The sequence below is a fragment of the Pongo pygmaeus genome, chromosome 19 (genome assembly GCF_028885625.2).
Source record: "Pongo pygmaeus isolate AG05252 chromosome 19, NHGRI_mPonPyg2-v2.0_pri, whole genome shotgun sequence".
NCBI classification, from domain to species: domain Eukaryota; kingdom Metazoa; phylum Chordata; class Mammalia; order Primates; family Hominidae; genus Pongo; species Pongo pygmaeus.
This window is the reverse complement of record NC_072392.2, coordinates 61,816,769-61,832,361: the sequence shown is the minus strand read 5'-3', so window position 1 is coordinate 61,832,361 and position 15,593 is coordinate 61,816,769. Positions and strand designations below refer to the sequence as shown.

At 48.9% G+C, this 15,593-nt stretch overlaps 1 protein-coding gene across 1 annotated transcript in view; it reads right to left on the bottom strand.

Annotated features, from left to right (window-relative positions):
- Nucleotides 1-2,580: 2,580 nt before the first annotated feature.
- The window catches only part of TRIM25 (tripartite motif containing 25), a 47,851-nt gene continuing 34,838 nt past the window's right edge, over nt 2,581-15,593 (bottom strand). The window contains exons 8-12 of the mRNA XM_054460187.2: nt 13,992-14,057; nt 10,859-10,885; nt 10,454-10,537; nt 10,276-10,374; nt 2,581-6,910 (exon numbers count right to left, since the gene is read on the bottom strand). Coding sequence (XP_054316162.1) covers nt 6,381-6,910; nt 10,276-10,374; nt 10,454-10,537; nt 10,859-10,885; nt 13,992-14,057 — 806 coding nt within the window. The 3' untranslated portion in view covers nt 2,581-6,380. The remainder of the gene's footprint in view (nt 6,911-10,275; nt 10,375-10,453; nt 10,538-10,858; nt 10,886-13,991; nt 14,058-15,593) is intronic.

Sequence of the window (15,593 nt, the reverse complement as noted above, 5' to 3'; positions counted from 1 at the left end):
CCACTAAGAGACAGATTTCTTTCCAGATGGTAGTATTTGAGATGATTTATTTGTAATTTTCTGTCCTGCTTTACTCCTTCATAATGACCATTGTATTAGTCCATTTTCACACTGCGAAAAAGAGCTGCCCGAGAGTGGGTAATTTATAAAGGAAAGGGGTTTAATTGACTCACAGTTCAGCATGGCTGGGGAGGCCTCAGGAAAGTTACAATTATGCCAGAAGTCAAAGGGAAAGCAAGGCATCTTCTTCACAAGGCAGCAGGAAGGAGAGGTGCTGAGCCAAGGGGGAAGAGCCCTTTACAAAACCATCAGATCTTGTGAAAACTCACTATCACGAGAACAGCATAGGAGAACCACTCCCATGATTTAGTTACCTCCACCTGCTCTCTCCCTTGACAAGCAGGGATTACGGGGATTACAATTCAAGATGAGATTTGGGTGGGGACACAAAGCCTACCCATATCAACCATGTATCATTCTTAGAAAAATAGTGAAGTGATTAAGAGAAAAGGACAACTGATCTGGGTGCCCCACCACGTGTCCAACTTATCTTTATACCTACATTGATGGGAAACTCAACCAGCTCTCTAGGTGGCCCTAGTCTGTCTGTTTACCTCAAAGTATTAACATTTCTTCCACATGCTGAATTCATGGCTAGGCAATGAACAAATCAATGAAGAAGGCTGGGCACAGTGGCTCACGCCTGTAATCTCAGTACTTTGGGAGGCCAAGGGGCAGATCACTTGAGGCCAGGAGTTTGAGACTAGACTGGCCAACATGGTGAAACCCCATCTCTATTAAAAATACAAAAAATAGCTGGGCGTGGTGGTACATGCCTGTAGTCTCAGCTACTCAGGAGGCTGAGGTAGGAGAATCACTTGAGCCTAGGAGGCGGAGGTTGCAGTGAGCCAAAATCAGGCCACTGCACTCCAGCCTGGGTGATAGGGCTAGAGTCTCAGAAAATAAATAAATAAACAAACAAAAAAATCGATGAAGCTCCAGGGGGCAGATAGAACAGAAGTGAGTCTTGGGGTGGGAGACAGGGAGAGGCATCTGTGGCTGGATCTCTAGAAGCCATCTGAGAACACCTGCCTGGTTTGCCATCCCAGATCAGGGACAGGGTGCCAAGGACAGCAAACAGGGCTCAGCACAGCCTGGGCATGCAAATGGCTTGTCTGTGGTTCACAGAACAAGCTCAGGAAGCTGGCAGGGAGGAAGGAGATATAGTGAGGCAGAAAGGAGAAGAACAAAGTTCAAATACACAAGGGAAGGGAGTAGGTGGGGCTCACCTAATGTCAGCAGCCCTTGGGTACAGGAACTCTGTGGGGAATGTGACCCCAAGAAGGGAGTGGTGGCAATGCCAACATGCCTCGGTTAAGAGAAAAGGCCCTTTGGCTATAATACTGTGTCCTAGTTCCCAAGGCAGCCCCCAACTGGATTTCCGTCAAAATTCAGGTGTGTGTATGGGTATGTAGAGAAGGTAGAGTAATCACATGCACCATATTTTAAATGTCGACCTATTTTTACCTCAAAAATTTCATCTGGTCCTCATGGAACCTTTAATGCAGGCAAAGTTAAGACTCAGAAAGGAGACGTGCCTGGAATAAGGACATACAGCTCAATAAGGCAGCAGAGGCATCAGCAAAAGGACCCATTTTGTGTGTGCATTTATTCCAAATTGCCCCCTTTAAAACAGGCTTTTTAAATGTATCATTTCCCCTTCACTCTTTGATTTGCTTTTTTAGAGTCTTCCTGTATTTTATGTATTGGAATTGATCTACAATAAAATACAGGTAGACTGCAACTCCAAGGTCAATAACGGTTGGAGATCCATCGGTTATTCACGATGCTATGGCATTTCAAGACCACCTGGGAACTGATGAGAAAACAGATGTAAAACCTATGAGCAAGTCCAAACTTAGCCCATGGGTCACTCTAGCAGACCACAAATGACTTAAAAACCACACATGCATGCACACACACACACACACACACACACACACACACACATGCACTTTCAGCTTGCCTTTAGTGAGGAGTCACAAATTACCATCCTGAACTTTTTATTGGAAAAAAGTGTCCCTGGACAGTTGAAGAGTCATCTCTGAATAGAAGGACAAGTCTATCACTGACATACTGAGTATTTTTATGGTTACAGTGACAGTGAGGAAGAAAAAACTACAAGAGGGGTTGGGGATGAGAGAGAACAAAACTCAGGACAGTAAACCAAGGGGACTTCACACAGGTGAGAAGAAACTCGGGAGGCTCCCGTGAAGAGCAGTGTGTTTTGTTCCAACAGGCTGGTCGAGAAGGGCTTACTCAAGGTGTGCAGATCCCACCACCTCTGTTCTGACACCACCTGGTGTACTGCACCACAATTCTAACAACGACCAGCAGAGTTGGATCAGATGCCACCAGTGAAGGGACATAGTCCCCAACGGGGCTGCCCTCACTTCAGACACCAGCCCCACATGGGGATCCCAGGCCACCGGCACTTGTGACCAACTGGCTGCAATCCCAGGAGGATACCATGACCTTCCTCAGGTTCAATGATTCACTAAAAATCACAAAACTCAGGACTATACTTATGATTAGTTTTATTATAAAGGATACAAATCAGCTCCACAAGCCAAGGAAGACACAGGGAAAGGTCTGGAAGGGTCTCAAGCACGGCGCTCCCATGTCCCCTCTTCGTGGAATTAGGACACACTGCCCTGCTGGCATAGCCACAGCTTCACCAACCAGGAAGCTATGCTGAGCTTTAGCGTCCAGAGTTTTTATTAGGGTTTCATGATGTACTGATTAAAGCACTGGCCAGATGATTAAACTCAGCCTCCAGTCCCCCGCCCCATAGGTCAAGCTGACTCAAAGCCTCAACCCTCTAATCACATGGTCAGTCTTTCTGGTGACCAGCCCCAGCTCTGAGTCATCCCACCTTTTAGCATAAGCTCAAGTGTGATCCCACGGCCTCACAAATAACAAAGACACTCCTATTACCCTGGAAATGTCAAGGACTGAAAGTCTCCCTCCCAGGAAGCAAGGACAAAGGCCAGTCGAATTCTTTAGACAACCTCCAATCCACACCTCCTGGAACTCCTACCCCACTTGAAACAAGGATAAAATCCACTGAACACGAAGGGCCCATTGCTGGCCTGAAATATTTTTGTTTCTTTTTTTTAAAGCTTTTTATTATAGACATTTTCAAACATATACAACAGTAAAATGAATAATATAATGAGCCCTCACACCTCCATCCCTAGTAACTGATTATCCGTGTGTGGCTTAGTGTGTGGCTTACTCTTTGATCGATACTCCCCCCGCTTTCCCCTAGCCCCCACAGTTAGACTGTCCTGCAGCAAAGCCCAGACAGACATGCTATCAGTCTGAGAATTTCTTATCAAAAGCTTCCCGAAGAGTAACTCTATCTAGGGCAGGACTAAGTGTGCTGGCTATAGGTCTGCAGAAATCTCAACCCTTGGGAACCCCTGGGTGGGGCCTGCGCAGGTCCCTGGGCAGTAGCTGTCTGTAGTGGGCGGCTCATCTGTTGACAACAGTATGATGAACAAATAGCATTTTCTACCCGCACTACAATGCAGGAGAACGCCAAACACTGCTTTATTGCATTCAAAGCTTCTAAGGCACGTCAGCCAGCCCTGGCCTTGTCTACAGCCATGATTATCTCCTTAAAGAGTTAACTCTAAAAAAATATTAAGCTCAAGAAATAACAGTTCAAATACTCCTAACTAATTAAAATCAATAGTGAGAGGCAGAATATGGTAAAAGATAACATATTAGTATTATTGATTGCAGATCAATTTCAGAGGACTTAAAACAGGAATAATCAGCTACCACATCTTGAAAAATACAAAGACTTGATCCTAACCTTTTATTTATCATGCCACACTGACTGAGACAGTCCCCAGTACCTGGGTCTAGGATAGTTATTTTATGTTTGTGTTTCTGGGAATTTCCGATACTTCCCAGTGTATCAGTGTTCCCCTCACACATGCTAGCAGGCATCTCCTCCCTAATGGAACAGCAAGAGTGGTGAACACAGCGATCCTCTACTTTCTCATCATATTCCACAAAATGAGAAGTCAGATGGATACAAAGGTTCCTCCAACTCTAGGACTCCAGGGTTGTGTGGCGGCCCTGCAAGGCTAGGTTATGTAAGGTCTCACCATTGCAAACAGAATGGTTCAAGACAGCAAAGATGCACTCCTCAATTTACAACTCCAAAGCACCTTGCACAGAGCTTGGCTTTGGTTACCTACTTGCCTCTCTTTTAAACAGAGGGTCTCCTGCTTCTCTATCCTGAGCTGCACATTTGCCAAGGAAGTGGCCTCACTGTTGCCCTCATTTCTGCAGAAGAGAGCCAGAGCAGGAGCCATAGATTTATCTCTGGCATCCTACTCCTCCAAGCCCAGCTGTTTCCCAAGTATTAATTGGTTTCAGACAAGGCTTTCATTTCAGAAAATCAATGAAGATGCTTTTGATCATCTTCAAAAGCAGAGAAGAATAACCAAAGAACTTTCCTTCCAAGTAGTAAAGGAAGAAAACTTCTAAGGACCACATATCACCTATTGCAGGGATGTCTTTCCTACAAAGATTATTGCTCTCCCGAGGAACTGAAAATCCTTGTTAGGAGATGACACCGATCAGGTATGTACCTGCATGTCAGGTGTGTACCTGTCAGGAATATCAAGTGTTCTGAGCCTGCCTAGAGTGCCCTAGAGTTCCAGCACGAGACCTGAGATGCATTACATTCTCTAATATCCATATGAAAAGGTCTGGGGTCTTTACTTCCCCAATGGTGACTTCTTTTCATATTATAAGAAGCCTGACCGGAGCTCTCCTCTAAGCAAAGCCCAGAGTTGGACTCATTTCACTATAAGAGGCTAAATTCCTCATACTCACATCCTGACAACATCAGGCTATAAGGAGCTTGGGGAAAATCCAGCAATCCATTCACTCCCGCCCCTTAGTGGACTGGGTTATTTTCACCCCACAGAAACACTGCAGGGAAAATAGCCACTTGTGTGACCCTCTTTAGCTCTTTCCCTCCCTCCCTGATCAATGTGAGCTTATATAATTGGCTCAAACGAGGAAGGCAGTAGAAGGGGCTAGGGCCAGCCCCAGGCTCTGACTCACACAAGGGCCAGTGCTGGGTCTGCAGCCTGTGGCCAGGGATGAACAGGAATGTTCCTGTTCCCCGTGAGGTTTGCTAAAAGACCCTTCTGGTGGTAGGTTGATACCCCAGCAAGTGGTCTAGTGTGGTCCCTGAGGCAGCCGCATAGCCTGTCTGCATGATAGCAGGCTTTAGGGATCCAGCTTAGCTGGCAGCTTGACTGTGCTAGCCTCAGTGGTACCTGCACTGTCATTCCATATGTCACAATCCAGGGGAGAGAGGCTATCACCAAGGAGAGTTGTCAGTAAGAAGGCAGGACACTCTAATACGAGCAAACCCACCAGGCTTCTGTTGACCCAGGGCAGCGTCCCCCTCGCCTGGCAGAGTTCCTTGCCCCACAGCCAAGGCTATGGGAAGCAAGGCCTCCAGCAAAGCTCATGGCTGCCACCAAAGCATCTCTGCCAAGATGCTTCTTATGATACTTAGGAAGGATTTCCACCCAAACTGGATCAGGGTCACCTTGACCCTGAATCACAAATCCAACACAGGCTCATTCCAATCATGGTTTGAAGCCTTAGCTGAAAAGTTTCCTGTTTGGAAACCATCAGTGTGGGGGCGATGGGTGTGCAGGGTAGGAAGGGAACGCACTATTTTCCAGTGGAGGAAGAGGGCATGCCTCTTTAGGAAACTGTTCTGGGTAGACACTGCTGTGGGTGTTTCCTCAAGCACAGATAATAACCAGGAGATCAAGCACCAACATGCGGGTAATGGAGGTTATGTAATATTGAAATTCAATGACTTTGTAATTTTAAAAACATCTATAGTGAGTAATCAAAACACCAAGATCTGAAGGCTACCCCAGAGAGCAAAGGGGCAGCCTTCAGATCCAAGTGGCCCAAGACAGAACCTACAGTAGCTATGGATTTTCTCTAAGAGGAATCGGGCACTCATGACTTCACTCCCCAGAGCTCTGCCCAGCTGCCCAGCAGCCTGGAGATTTCCAGAACAATGGGGAGTAGGTCACACTGCCCTGATAGACACCAGGGGGTGGAAACGCCTCCTCGCCCACAACACAATCACTGTCACCCCTTTCCTGGCTAAATCCCACCTCCCACCCTCCCGCCAGCTCCCCTCCCATGCTCCCAATCCTTGGGACCTCTTGGGGAATTATCCAAGGAGAGTTCTGCCTGCTGTATTTTCACTAGGGTCTTGGGACTTCTGCAGGCAGTCAGCCCAAGTGTCTACAGCCTGCCTACTTGGGGGAGCAGATGGAGAGTGTGGCACCAGCAGAAAATACCCAGAAAGCCGGGTACAAAGCCTCAGTAAAGTCCACCCTGAACTTATACATCAGGTGGACCTTGTCGGCAACAGCGAAGAAGATGACAAAGCCGTGGTCACAGTTGAGAAGCACGCCCACCCGCGTGGCCTTGGTGGAGGGCAGGGTTTTCTCCACGTTATTGTGCCAGGCAGAGATCTTGGTGTTGAACCACTCCACGCACCAGGAGGCGCTGTTGCGGCCGAGCCTGCTCTCTGGGCCCTGCCGGTTCATGCTTCCATAGCAGATGCCTATCCCACAGAAGTTGTTCTTCTGCAGCTCCACCTCCCAGTAGTGGATCCCCTTCTTGTAGCAGTGCAGGCCCAGCACCTGAGAGCAGTATGTGAACCTCTGGGGATGCGGCCGGTAGTTCTGAGGCATCTCAGCCACAGAAGCTACTGTATAGCACTCTGACAGAGCCACTTTGTTGTGGGCGGTGTTGTAGTCCAGGATGACTTTAACGTAATCTGAGAAAACATCACCCCAACGAATTAATTACAAGGGGCCCAAAGTGCTCTGTTAGACCTTTGCCAAAGTGGTACTATTTATTCACTAGTTTTATCCATCCATGCACCCATCTACCCATTGGTCCGTCTATCCACTCATCTATCCATCTGTCTGTCTATTCATCCATCTATCTGTCTATCCATGTATCCATCAATCCATCCATGTATCCATCCATCCATCTATCCATCTACCCATGTATCCATATACCCATCTATCTACCTATCTATCCATTCTTCCATTCATCCATCTATCCACTTATCTATCCATCCTTCTGCCTTTCCATTTATCCATTCATTCATTCATTAATCTATCCACTCATCTATCCATCTGTCCATTTATCCATCCACTCATCTATCCACCCATCCATTATTCATCAGCTCATCTATCCATCCATTCATCCATCCATTCTGTCCAGCCAGCCAGCCATCTATCATCTATCAGTCATCCATATGTCTGTCCATTCATCCATCCAAAACCATTTACCAGGCACCTGACTGACACCAGATTCTGGCACAAGATGCACAACCATGAACCAGAGAGACAAGGTGCCTGGCCTCATGGAGTTCACACTCCAGCAAGCAAGGCAAGTCCATCAGTAACGACACCATGAGACTCACACTCTGCCAAAAGGGTAGGCACACACTGTAGGGACACAGAGACAAGGCAACTGATGCTACAGTTGGGGAACATTTCACTGGCAGGCTGGAATTGGAGCCAAGTAACAGAAGACGAGAACTAGACAGAGGAGAACAGAGAGAGAAAAGCTGTTCCAGACAGAGGGAACAGTGAGGGTGAAGCCATGGAGTGCCAAGAGGGTTGGCATGTGCCGGGATCAGGGAAGCTGGGTGGCTGGGAACACAGATGCAGCAGGAGAAGGGAAACATGTTGGGGCTAGAAAGGGAAGGGCTTAGGAGTCTAGACTTTAACTGCTGGGCAGCAGGGAGCCAAGCGAGGTCTGTATGCACAGACATGGCCTGACTACATCTTTGTGTGACACTAGCATGCCCTCCCCACCTTTCCTGCCATTTACAAGCAGTTCCAGGACATCTGAGGATTAAGCTCCCCTTAGTGTCGTCCCCATACTCAATCTCCTCTGCCTCCGCCCTCACAAGCGATCCTGGACCCATGGGAGACACCTTATGGGGCAGCAAGGCAGACAGGGACAAACCCTAGCTTGGGAACTTGGGAACCAAGAGACTTGGGCTTTCACCCTAGTCTCTTTTGTCCCTGCTCACTTGCTAGGTGGCTCGGGGCATGACACTTTTCACTGGAGTCCGAGTTTCCCCCCAGGCAAAATGAATAAGCTGGGGATGGAAAAGGCCCTAAGTTGATAGAACTTTACTTTCCCTGTTTATGCGGCTGCCACAGAGTGCACAGCAGCTCCTGAAACACGTGGCTCAGCACCGCCGCTAGCAGCTTGGGCAAGAGTTAGCTGCAGCCCAGGGCTGGTCTGGGCCTCTCATGGAGGGCAGGGACAGTGGAGGGCTACAAGAAGGCCAGCCCTGAAAAAGCAAGGGACCCACAGATCCCCACCAAGCCTGCCGCAGCTGCTTATGATAAAGGAAAGGCTGTATTTTTCAGTGATTGTCTTTGGCCACCACATGGAAGTGGGTACCACTGGCAGGTGCTGCCTGGAGTGTTGCACGGAGGTGCAAAGGAAGCAAGAAGACAGAAAGTGGGAGGGCCCTAGGCCTGGCCTTGACAATGGAACTCCACCCACTTCCAGGTTGGACGAGCTTGCAAAGGAGGGGTGGGTGGAAACCCAGGCGGGTATAGCGGCTCAAGCAGCAAGGGGAGAGAGTGTCAGAAGGAGGAGGAATGCCACTGACAGGTGAAGCTAAATAAAAGCTGAAAGGCGTCCCTTGGATTTTGTGACACGGAGGACACTGATGACCTCAGAGCTGCCTGGGTCAAGGGCAGGACAGAGGTCAGAATGCAGTAGCACGAGGATTAGACTTCAGGCTCCCACCTCGGCCCCACATTGCAACCCTGGGCAGCCAAACACCAAGATTCTGAATGAACCAGTCTGGGGGACAGCCTGGGCATCGGGGATTTTAAAAAGCTCCCCAGGATTCCAACACGCAGATAGTTGAGAGCCACCAATGTAGAAAATCTGCAGAGCTGCTTTTCCCCAACTGTCCTCAAAAGGATCATGGAGGAAATGAGCTAAACAAACAGCTTTCCGTGCTTGCCTGAGTCTGATCTTGTAGGGCTAGAACAGGGCCCAGGAATTTGTTTTTTGGGGTTTTTTGTTTGTTTGTGTTTGTTTGTTTTTAAGACAGAGTCTCACTCTGTTGCCCACACTGGAGTGTAGTGGCACAATCTCGGCTCACTGCAACCTCCACCTCCCAAGTTCAAGTGATTCTCGTGCCTCAGCCTCCCAAGTAGCTGGGATTATAGGCATGTGCCACCATGCCCGGCTAATTTTTTGTATTTTTAGTAGAGATGGGGTTTTGCCATGTTGGCCAGGCTGGTCTTGAACTCCTGACCTCAGGTGATCCACCCGCCTCGGGCTCCCAAAGTGCTGGGATTCCAGGCATGAGCCACCATACCCAGCTAGTAATTTGCATTTTTAACAAGCATTCGGGTGAAAGGGAGGCAGGAAACAGAGCTGCGGCTGAGACAGTTTTGCTGGGTTTCTTTTTGTGATTTGGAGAGATGTAAACGTGCTACGGATAGGCAAGCCTAGGTAGAGATGCTGAGGGTGAAGAGATGGGAATGGAAAGGCCTAAGAGCAGAAGATTCCAGAGAGCGTGTGGGGAGCAGACTCCAGAGCCCAGGGCCAGGAGGCGAGGAAGGGGGTACAGTAGATGCAGATGCGATGACAATAACAGAGCAGGGGGAGCCCCTTTTACAGTGTCTATCTTTTCCGTGAAGCAGAAGGTGGGCGGGACAGGGAGAAGGATGGAGCTATGGCCAGTGGGAAGTCTTGGGAATGGTGGCTCTGGAGAGTGGTGGGGAGGAGACAGGAGATGCAGGGCAGGCGTGCCGGCAACGGGACGCCGGGTGAAGGCCGGTGACCGCAATCGCCCTGCCTTCTCTGCAGAGGACATGTAGGCACCGACCCACAGAGAAAGGTGAGCTCAATTGGGCCAGACTAGACGGCAAGAGGGAGAGTCAAAGGACCAATTGTGAAATCTGAGCTGGTTAGGAAAAGTAAAGAAAGGCACTGATGACTGGGAGAAAATAAGGGAGCAACAAAGTAAAGGACAAGTGAAGGGGAGTGGCTGATATAGCCGGCCAGCTGGCATCACAGAGAGCTGCACAGAGCAGCGCAGGAGAGACAGAACCAGAGGAACTGCGCACCAGCCCCGAAGCTACTCACACTCCAGGAGCTCCGGTCTGGACTTGGCCAGGAAGGTCTCCAGCACCTTGGCCTTGAGAGATGCTGGGTTCGGATGCAAGCTGGTGGCTTTGGCTGCAGCTGGGAGAGGAAACAGAGAGTGATTTGCAGAACAAACTCAGAGTGGACACCCCAAAGCCCCTTGCCCATGATAACTTACCCTCTGCGCCAGCTTGTTTTGAATCCACTAAATGTTCCGGGGCTCCAAATGTGGGAAGCTTGATGAGTGAGGCAGGGACAGGGGCTGGGGGTAAGGAAAGGGAAACATGATACAGAGCAACGGGATGGCCTCTACTTCCTTCCACACTGATTAAGAGCCACTTCTACAAACACACGCCTGAACAGCAGGGCAACACAGGGGACAACAGACAAGGCTAAAGTCACCTTATTCATCTCATTTATGCTTGTCCTCCCCTCCAGCCTCAGGCCTGCTGCCATTACAGAATGGAATCATATAGAACCCATCACAGAACCCTGATGAGAGAGGTCAACTCTCACTACCAGCATTTAGTTCTGTGCTCGGGCAGTCTCAAGAAACGAACAGTTGCAGAAATGCATAACTTACGAGGTTTCTTGGATTTCTTTTCCTCTTCTGCAAAAGAAAGTTTTCAGAATTAAGATCTTTTAAGGCACAACACAATGACATTTTCAAAATAATAACATTCATGTGCATGAATTTGACCCAGACAAATAAAAGGATGTTCTAATTTGAAAAACAGAAGGAGTCAGCAGGCAAAATGAATCTATAGTGATAGAAACCAGCATGAGCGGTCGTAGGGGCAGGGACTGACTAATAAGGAGCATGAAGGAATTTTCTGGAGAAAGGGAAATTCTTTATCTTGATTTGGACAATGGTAACACATGTATGCATTTGTCAAAATAGATCTAACTGCACATTTAAGATTTACTGCAGGGAAAAAACAGATTTACTGCAGGTAAATTATATTTCCATAAAGGAAAAAACACAAAAACCAAATAGGGAATCAGAAAAAAAAAAAAAAATGCTTGCCAAGGGCTGGGCGCACGGTGGCTCACGCCTGGAATCCCAGCACTTTGGGAGGCTGAGGTGCAGGAATCACTTGATCTCAAGCGTTAGAAACTAGCATGGGCAACATGGGTAAACCCCATCTCTACAAAATTACCAAAAAAAAAAAAAAAAAAAAAACTAGCCAGGCCTAGTGGCACACACCTGTAGTCCCAGCTACTTGGGAGCTGAGGCAGAAGAATTGCTTGAGCCCAGGAGGATAAGGCTGCAGTGAGCTGTGTTCTTGCCACTGCACTCCAGCCTCGGCAACAAAATGAGACCCTGTCTCAAAAAAAAAAAAAAAAAAAAATACTTGCCAAGTCTTTTAAAAATATCTGGAGTGTCTACCTACAGGAACTGAGTTTGGCTAAAATAGTCGTTCTCAAAGTCTGGTGCCCAAGCCAGCTGCAGTGGCATCACCAGAGAACCCCTAAGAAATGCAAATTATTGGTCAGGCACTGTAGCTTACTCCTGTAATCCCAGCAATTTGGGAGGCTGAGGTAGGAGAATTGCTTGAGGCCAGGAGTTCAAGATAAGCCTGGACAACATATCAATATCCTGTCTCTACAAAAAGAAAAAAAATTGTTTTAATTAGCCTGGCTTGGTGGCACATGCCTACAGTCCTAACTACTCAAGAGGCTAAGGCAGGAGGATCACTTGAGCCCAGGAGTTCGAGGCTGCAATGAGTTCTGTTCACACCACTGCACTCCAGCCTAGGCAAAAGAGTGAGACTCTGTCTCTTAAAAAATAGTAAATGCAAATTCTTGGACCCCAAACCAGAGCCACTGAATCATAAAGGCTGGGGGTGAGACCCAGCAATCTGTGGTGTATAAGCCCTCCAGGTGAGTCCAAAGTCCACTCAAGTGGGCTAGAAGATCGCAGCTTCCTTCTTTGCCACCTTCCACAACACTGGAACAAAAAGGGGCGTTTTTGAAATCATATACCTGCCCACCTGCAGGACACCTGACATTACAGATAAGCCCCGCTCTCTCCTATTACTCTCTACCTCCCCCAGACCTCCGTCACACCACAAAGCCCCCTTGCTACCGCTTCTCCTACTTCGAAGTCACATCACTCGCAGTCGCTCACTCTCTGTCCCATTTCCTCCCCTTCTGCCACTTTCCCACCCACTCCCTGTGGACCAGCATCTTGGGAGGCCCAGGCTGTGACATCAGTCTAGGGCACAGGCACCTCCCTCATCACCTACCCTTAGACATCTCTCTGCTCTGGGACTAGTCCGTCCCCCCTCCCCTATTTCCCCATTTCAGCCTAGAGGAGCCTCGATTCATTCCTGAACTTTATTCTCCAGGGTGTCATTCTGCTGTGACAGGAGGACCTCACCTCACCGGGGAACACACCTGCCTGCTGGCTGGCATCCCCACCTCATTCATACCAAGGGAGGAGCTTTCAGAGGAAGGTGACTGGGGAAGGACACAGGTCAACAGTACTTTTCCACTTGCTCTTTCACTTCCCTTTTCACACAAAGTACCCTTCGAAGTTTTCTGGCCCAGCTAAGGCCTCCCTCCTCCATCTGCACCAGCCATCCCAGCCCTGACTCTGTTCCATTCGGGGACCGATACCACACTCTGCCTGCTACAGGTGACCTAAACACTAAGCACAAGCAACAACAACAACAAAGAGCAAGCCCTAGCTCTCTCATCCCCCCAACACCAGCAGTGTGCAGCCAGCCCTCCTGGGTTCACACCGACTTTTCAGGGAAGCAATGACAGCTAACATTTCCGTGGTATATGGACATGTCAGTGGTATATGAACATGTCAGCAGTATATGGGCATGTCAGCGGTATACGGACATGTCAGCAATATACGAACATGTCAGCGGTATATGGACATGTCAGCGGTATATGGACATGTCAGCGGTATATGGACATCTCAGTGGTATATGGACATCTCAGTGGTATATGGCTCATAAAGAGCTCTCGCAATCAGTGTCCCCTCATCACTCAGAATCATCCTGTGGCCTCGATATCGCTATTGTCCACATTTGCAAAACAGGACCATTCTTCTCCTCAACCCCCATGTCAATGGCAGGTGCCTGCCCAATGAGGGGGATAGAACCCCTAGGAGGGCAAAAATGGATCCTTGGGGGAGAGGGAATAAAAAAGATTACTCTTTTTATGTGTAAAAGCACAGAACATAAACAGTTATGCAGTAGATGGGTGGTATTAAAATTTCATGGGTTGTAATTAGGAAAACAATTTTCTCAAATGGTTCTGGGGATGAAGCAGGAGGAGGGTAATAGTGAGAAACCAAAAAAAAAAAAGGTTGAGAAACATGGTAATAGCAGAAGCCCATTACAACCCAGAGGCTGAACACTGCTGAGATGCCAAGGAGGTTTAGCCTCCGCCCTTCCCGGACCGCCATCAGTCTCCTCGCCCAAGGCTCTGCCCAAGGCCTTGGGTATAGTAAATATTTCTCAAAACAAGCCGGCCTCAGGCATCTTGCTATTCCAGGCAGCCCAAACATGCAACGCTGATGGACAGGGGAGCTTCTGCCACAGCCCTACAGCCCCCCCGCAGTGGGGACTGCCGCCAACTTCTTTCCCACTGAGGTCCAGGCCCCACAGTGACTCGGGATGGGCCGGAAGTGACTTGGCCAGAGCCCAGGGAGGCCACAGCCATGCTGTTGCCATGGAGACAGGGGTGGGGCTACTTACTGGAGACCTTCTTCACGGGGCGTGTGGATTTGTGTGTGGACGCTGGGTCATGCTCTCCAGGGTCACCTGTGTCAGAGAAGAAGGGCTCAGTGTGTGCGGCTCCTCTCACTGACCCTAGAAACCAGCTTTGCCATGGGTCGGTGGGCAGGCAGAGGGTTTACACAGACAGCCATTTCCTCCGACCTTCCCCATCCCATTGTTTACAAGAGCTACAAACAAGGTGATCTAAGAACCAGTTTGGTGTGTTCCCTCTTTTCTCTGACTTTTTAAAATGTAGCGAGGGTCAAGTCTTTTTTCCACCAGCACCCAGCTCTGTGGCCTCTGAGACTTCTCTGAGCTTTGGTTTCTTCGAGCACACAATGGGGATGACTTCACCTTGCTCATGGTTGATGTGACTCCTGAATGAGATCAAGGTCGTGCAGCGGAGGCTGGGTCAACACTTGTTCTTTTCCCACTGTTCTTTCTCTCCCCTCCTCCCACATACCAGCCACCTACAGCTTTGCCCCCACGCAGCACTTCCACAATGGGGCTGCACCGCCACCGATTTCAGAAGCCCTGCAAGGACACTCGGCAGGCCAAGCTGAGATTCACGCCCAATCCTGGACTGCATAACAGAGATCTACTATGGGCCAGGCTCTGTGCTAGGCACTAGGGAAATAGCGTTGAAGAAAAATCAGACAGGCCAGGCACAGTGGCTCAAGCCCGTAATCCCAATGATTTGGGAGGCCAAGGCAGAAGGATCACTTGAAGCCAGGAGCTCAAGATCAGTCTGGACAACTTAGCGAGACCCTGGCTCTACAAAAAAAATTTTTTAGGCTGGGCCCGGTGGCTCACGCCTGTAATCCCAGCATTTTGGGAGGCTGAGGCAGGCAGATTACTTGAGGTTGAGAGTTCAAGACCAGCCTGACCAAAATAGTGAAACCATGTCTCTATTAAAAATACAAAAATTAGCCAGGTGTGGTGGCACATGCCTGTAATCCCAGCTACTCAGGAGGCTGAGGCAGGAGAAATGCTTGAACCTGGGTGGCAGAGGTTGCAGTGAGCAGAGATTGTGCCATTGCACTCCAGCCTGGGTGACAGAGCGAGACTCTGTCTCAAAAAAAAAAAAAATTTTTTTTAATTAGCCGGGCATGATGGTGTGTATCTCTAGTCCTAGCTAGTCGGGAGGCTGAGGCAGAAGGATCGCTTAATCCCAGGAGTTTGAGGTTACGGTGAACTATAATCACGCCATTGCATTCCAGCTTGGGCAACAGAGCAAGATCCCTGAATAAATAAATAAATAAGCCACAGCCCCTGACCTCATAGAGATCACAACCTAACGAGGGAGATATACGGGGATCCCGAGGAAGAGTGCGATACTACCCATGCAAGAGTCCCAAGAGGATGACAAGGACCCTGGGCCCAGTCCGAGGAGTGGGAGCAGTGGCAGGGGAGGCTGGCTATAAATGTAATGTTTTGGTGATCTTTGAAGGGTAAGAGGAGTTAATTAGGGAAGACGGTGGAGTTCAAGCCTTCTGGAGAGTGGGGAAGAGCAAACACAAAGGCCCTGTAGCAGGAAGTTTTGCATATTTGAGGAACTGAATGCAGAGAGATGCACCAGAG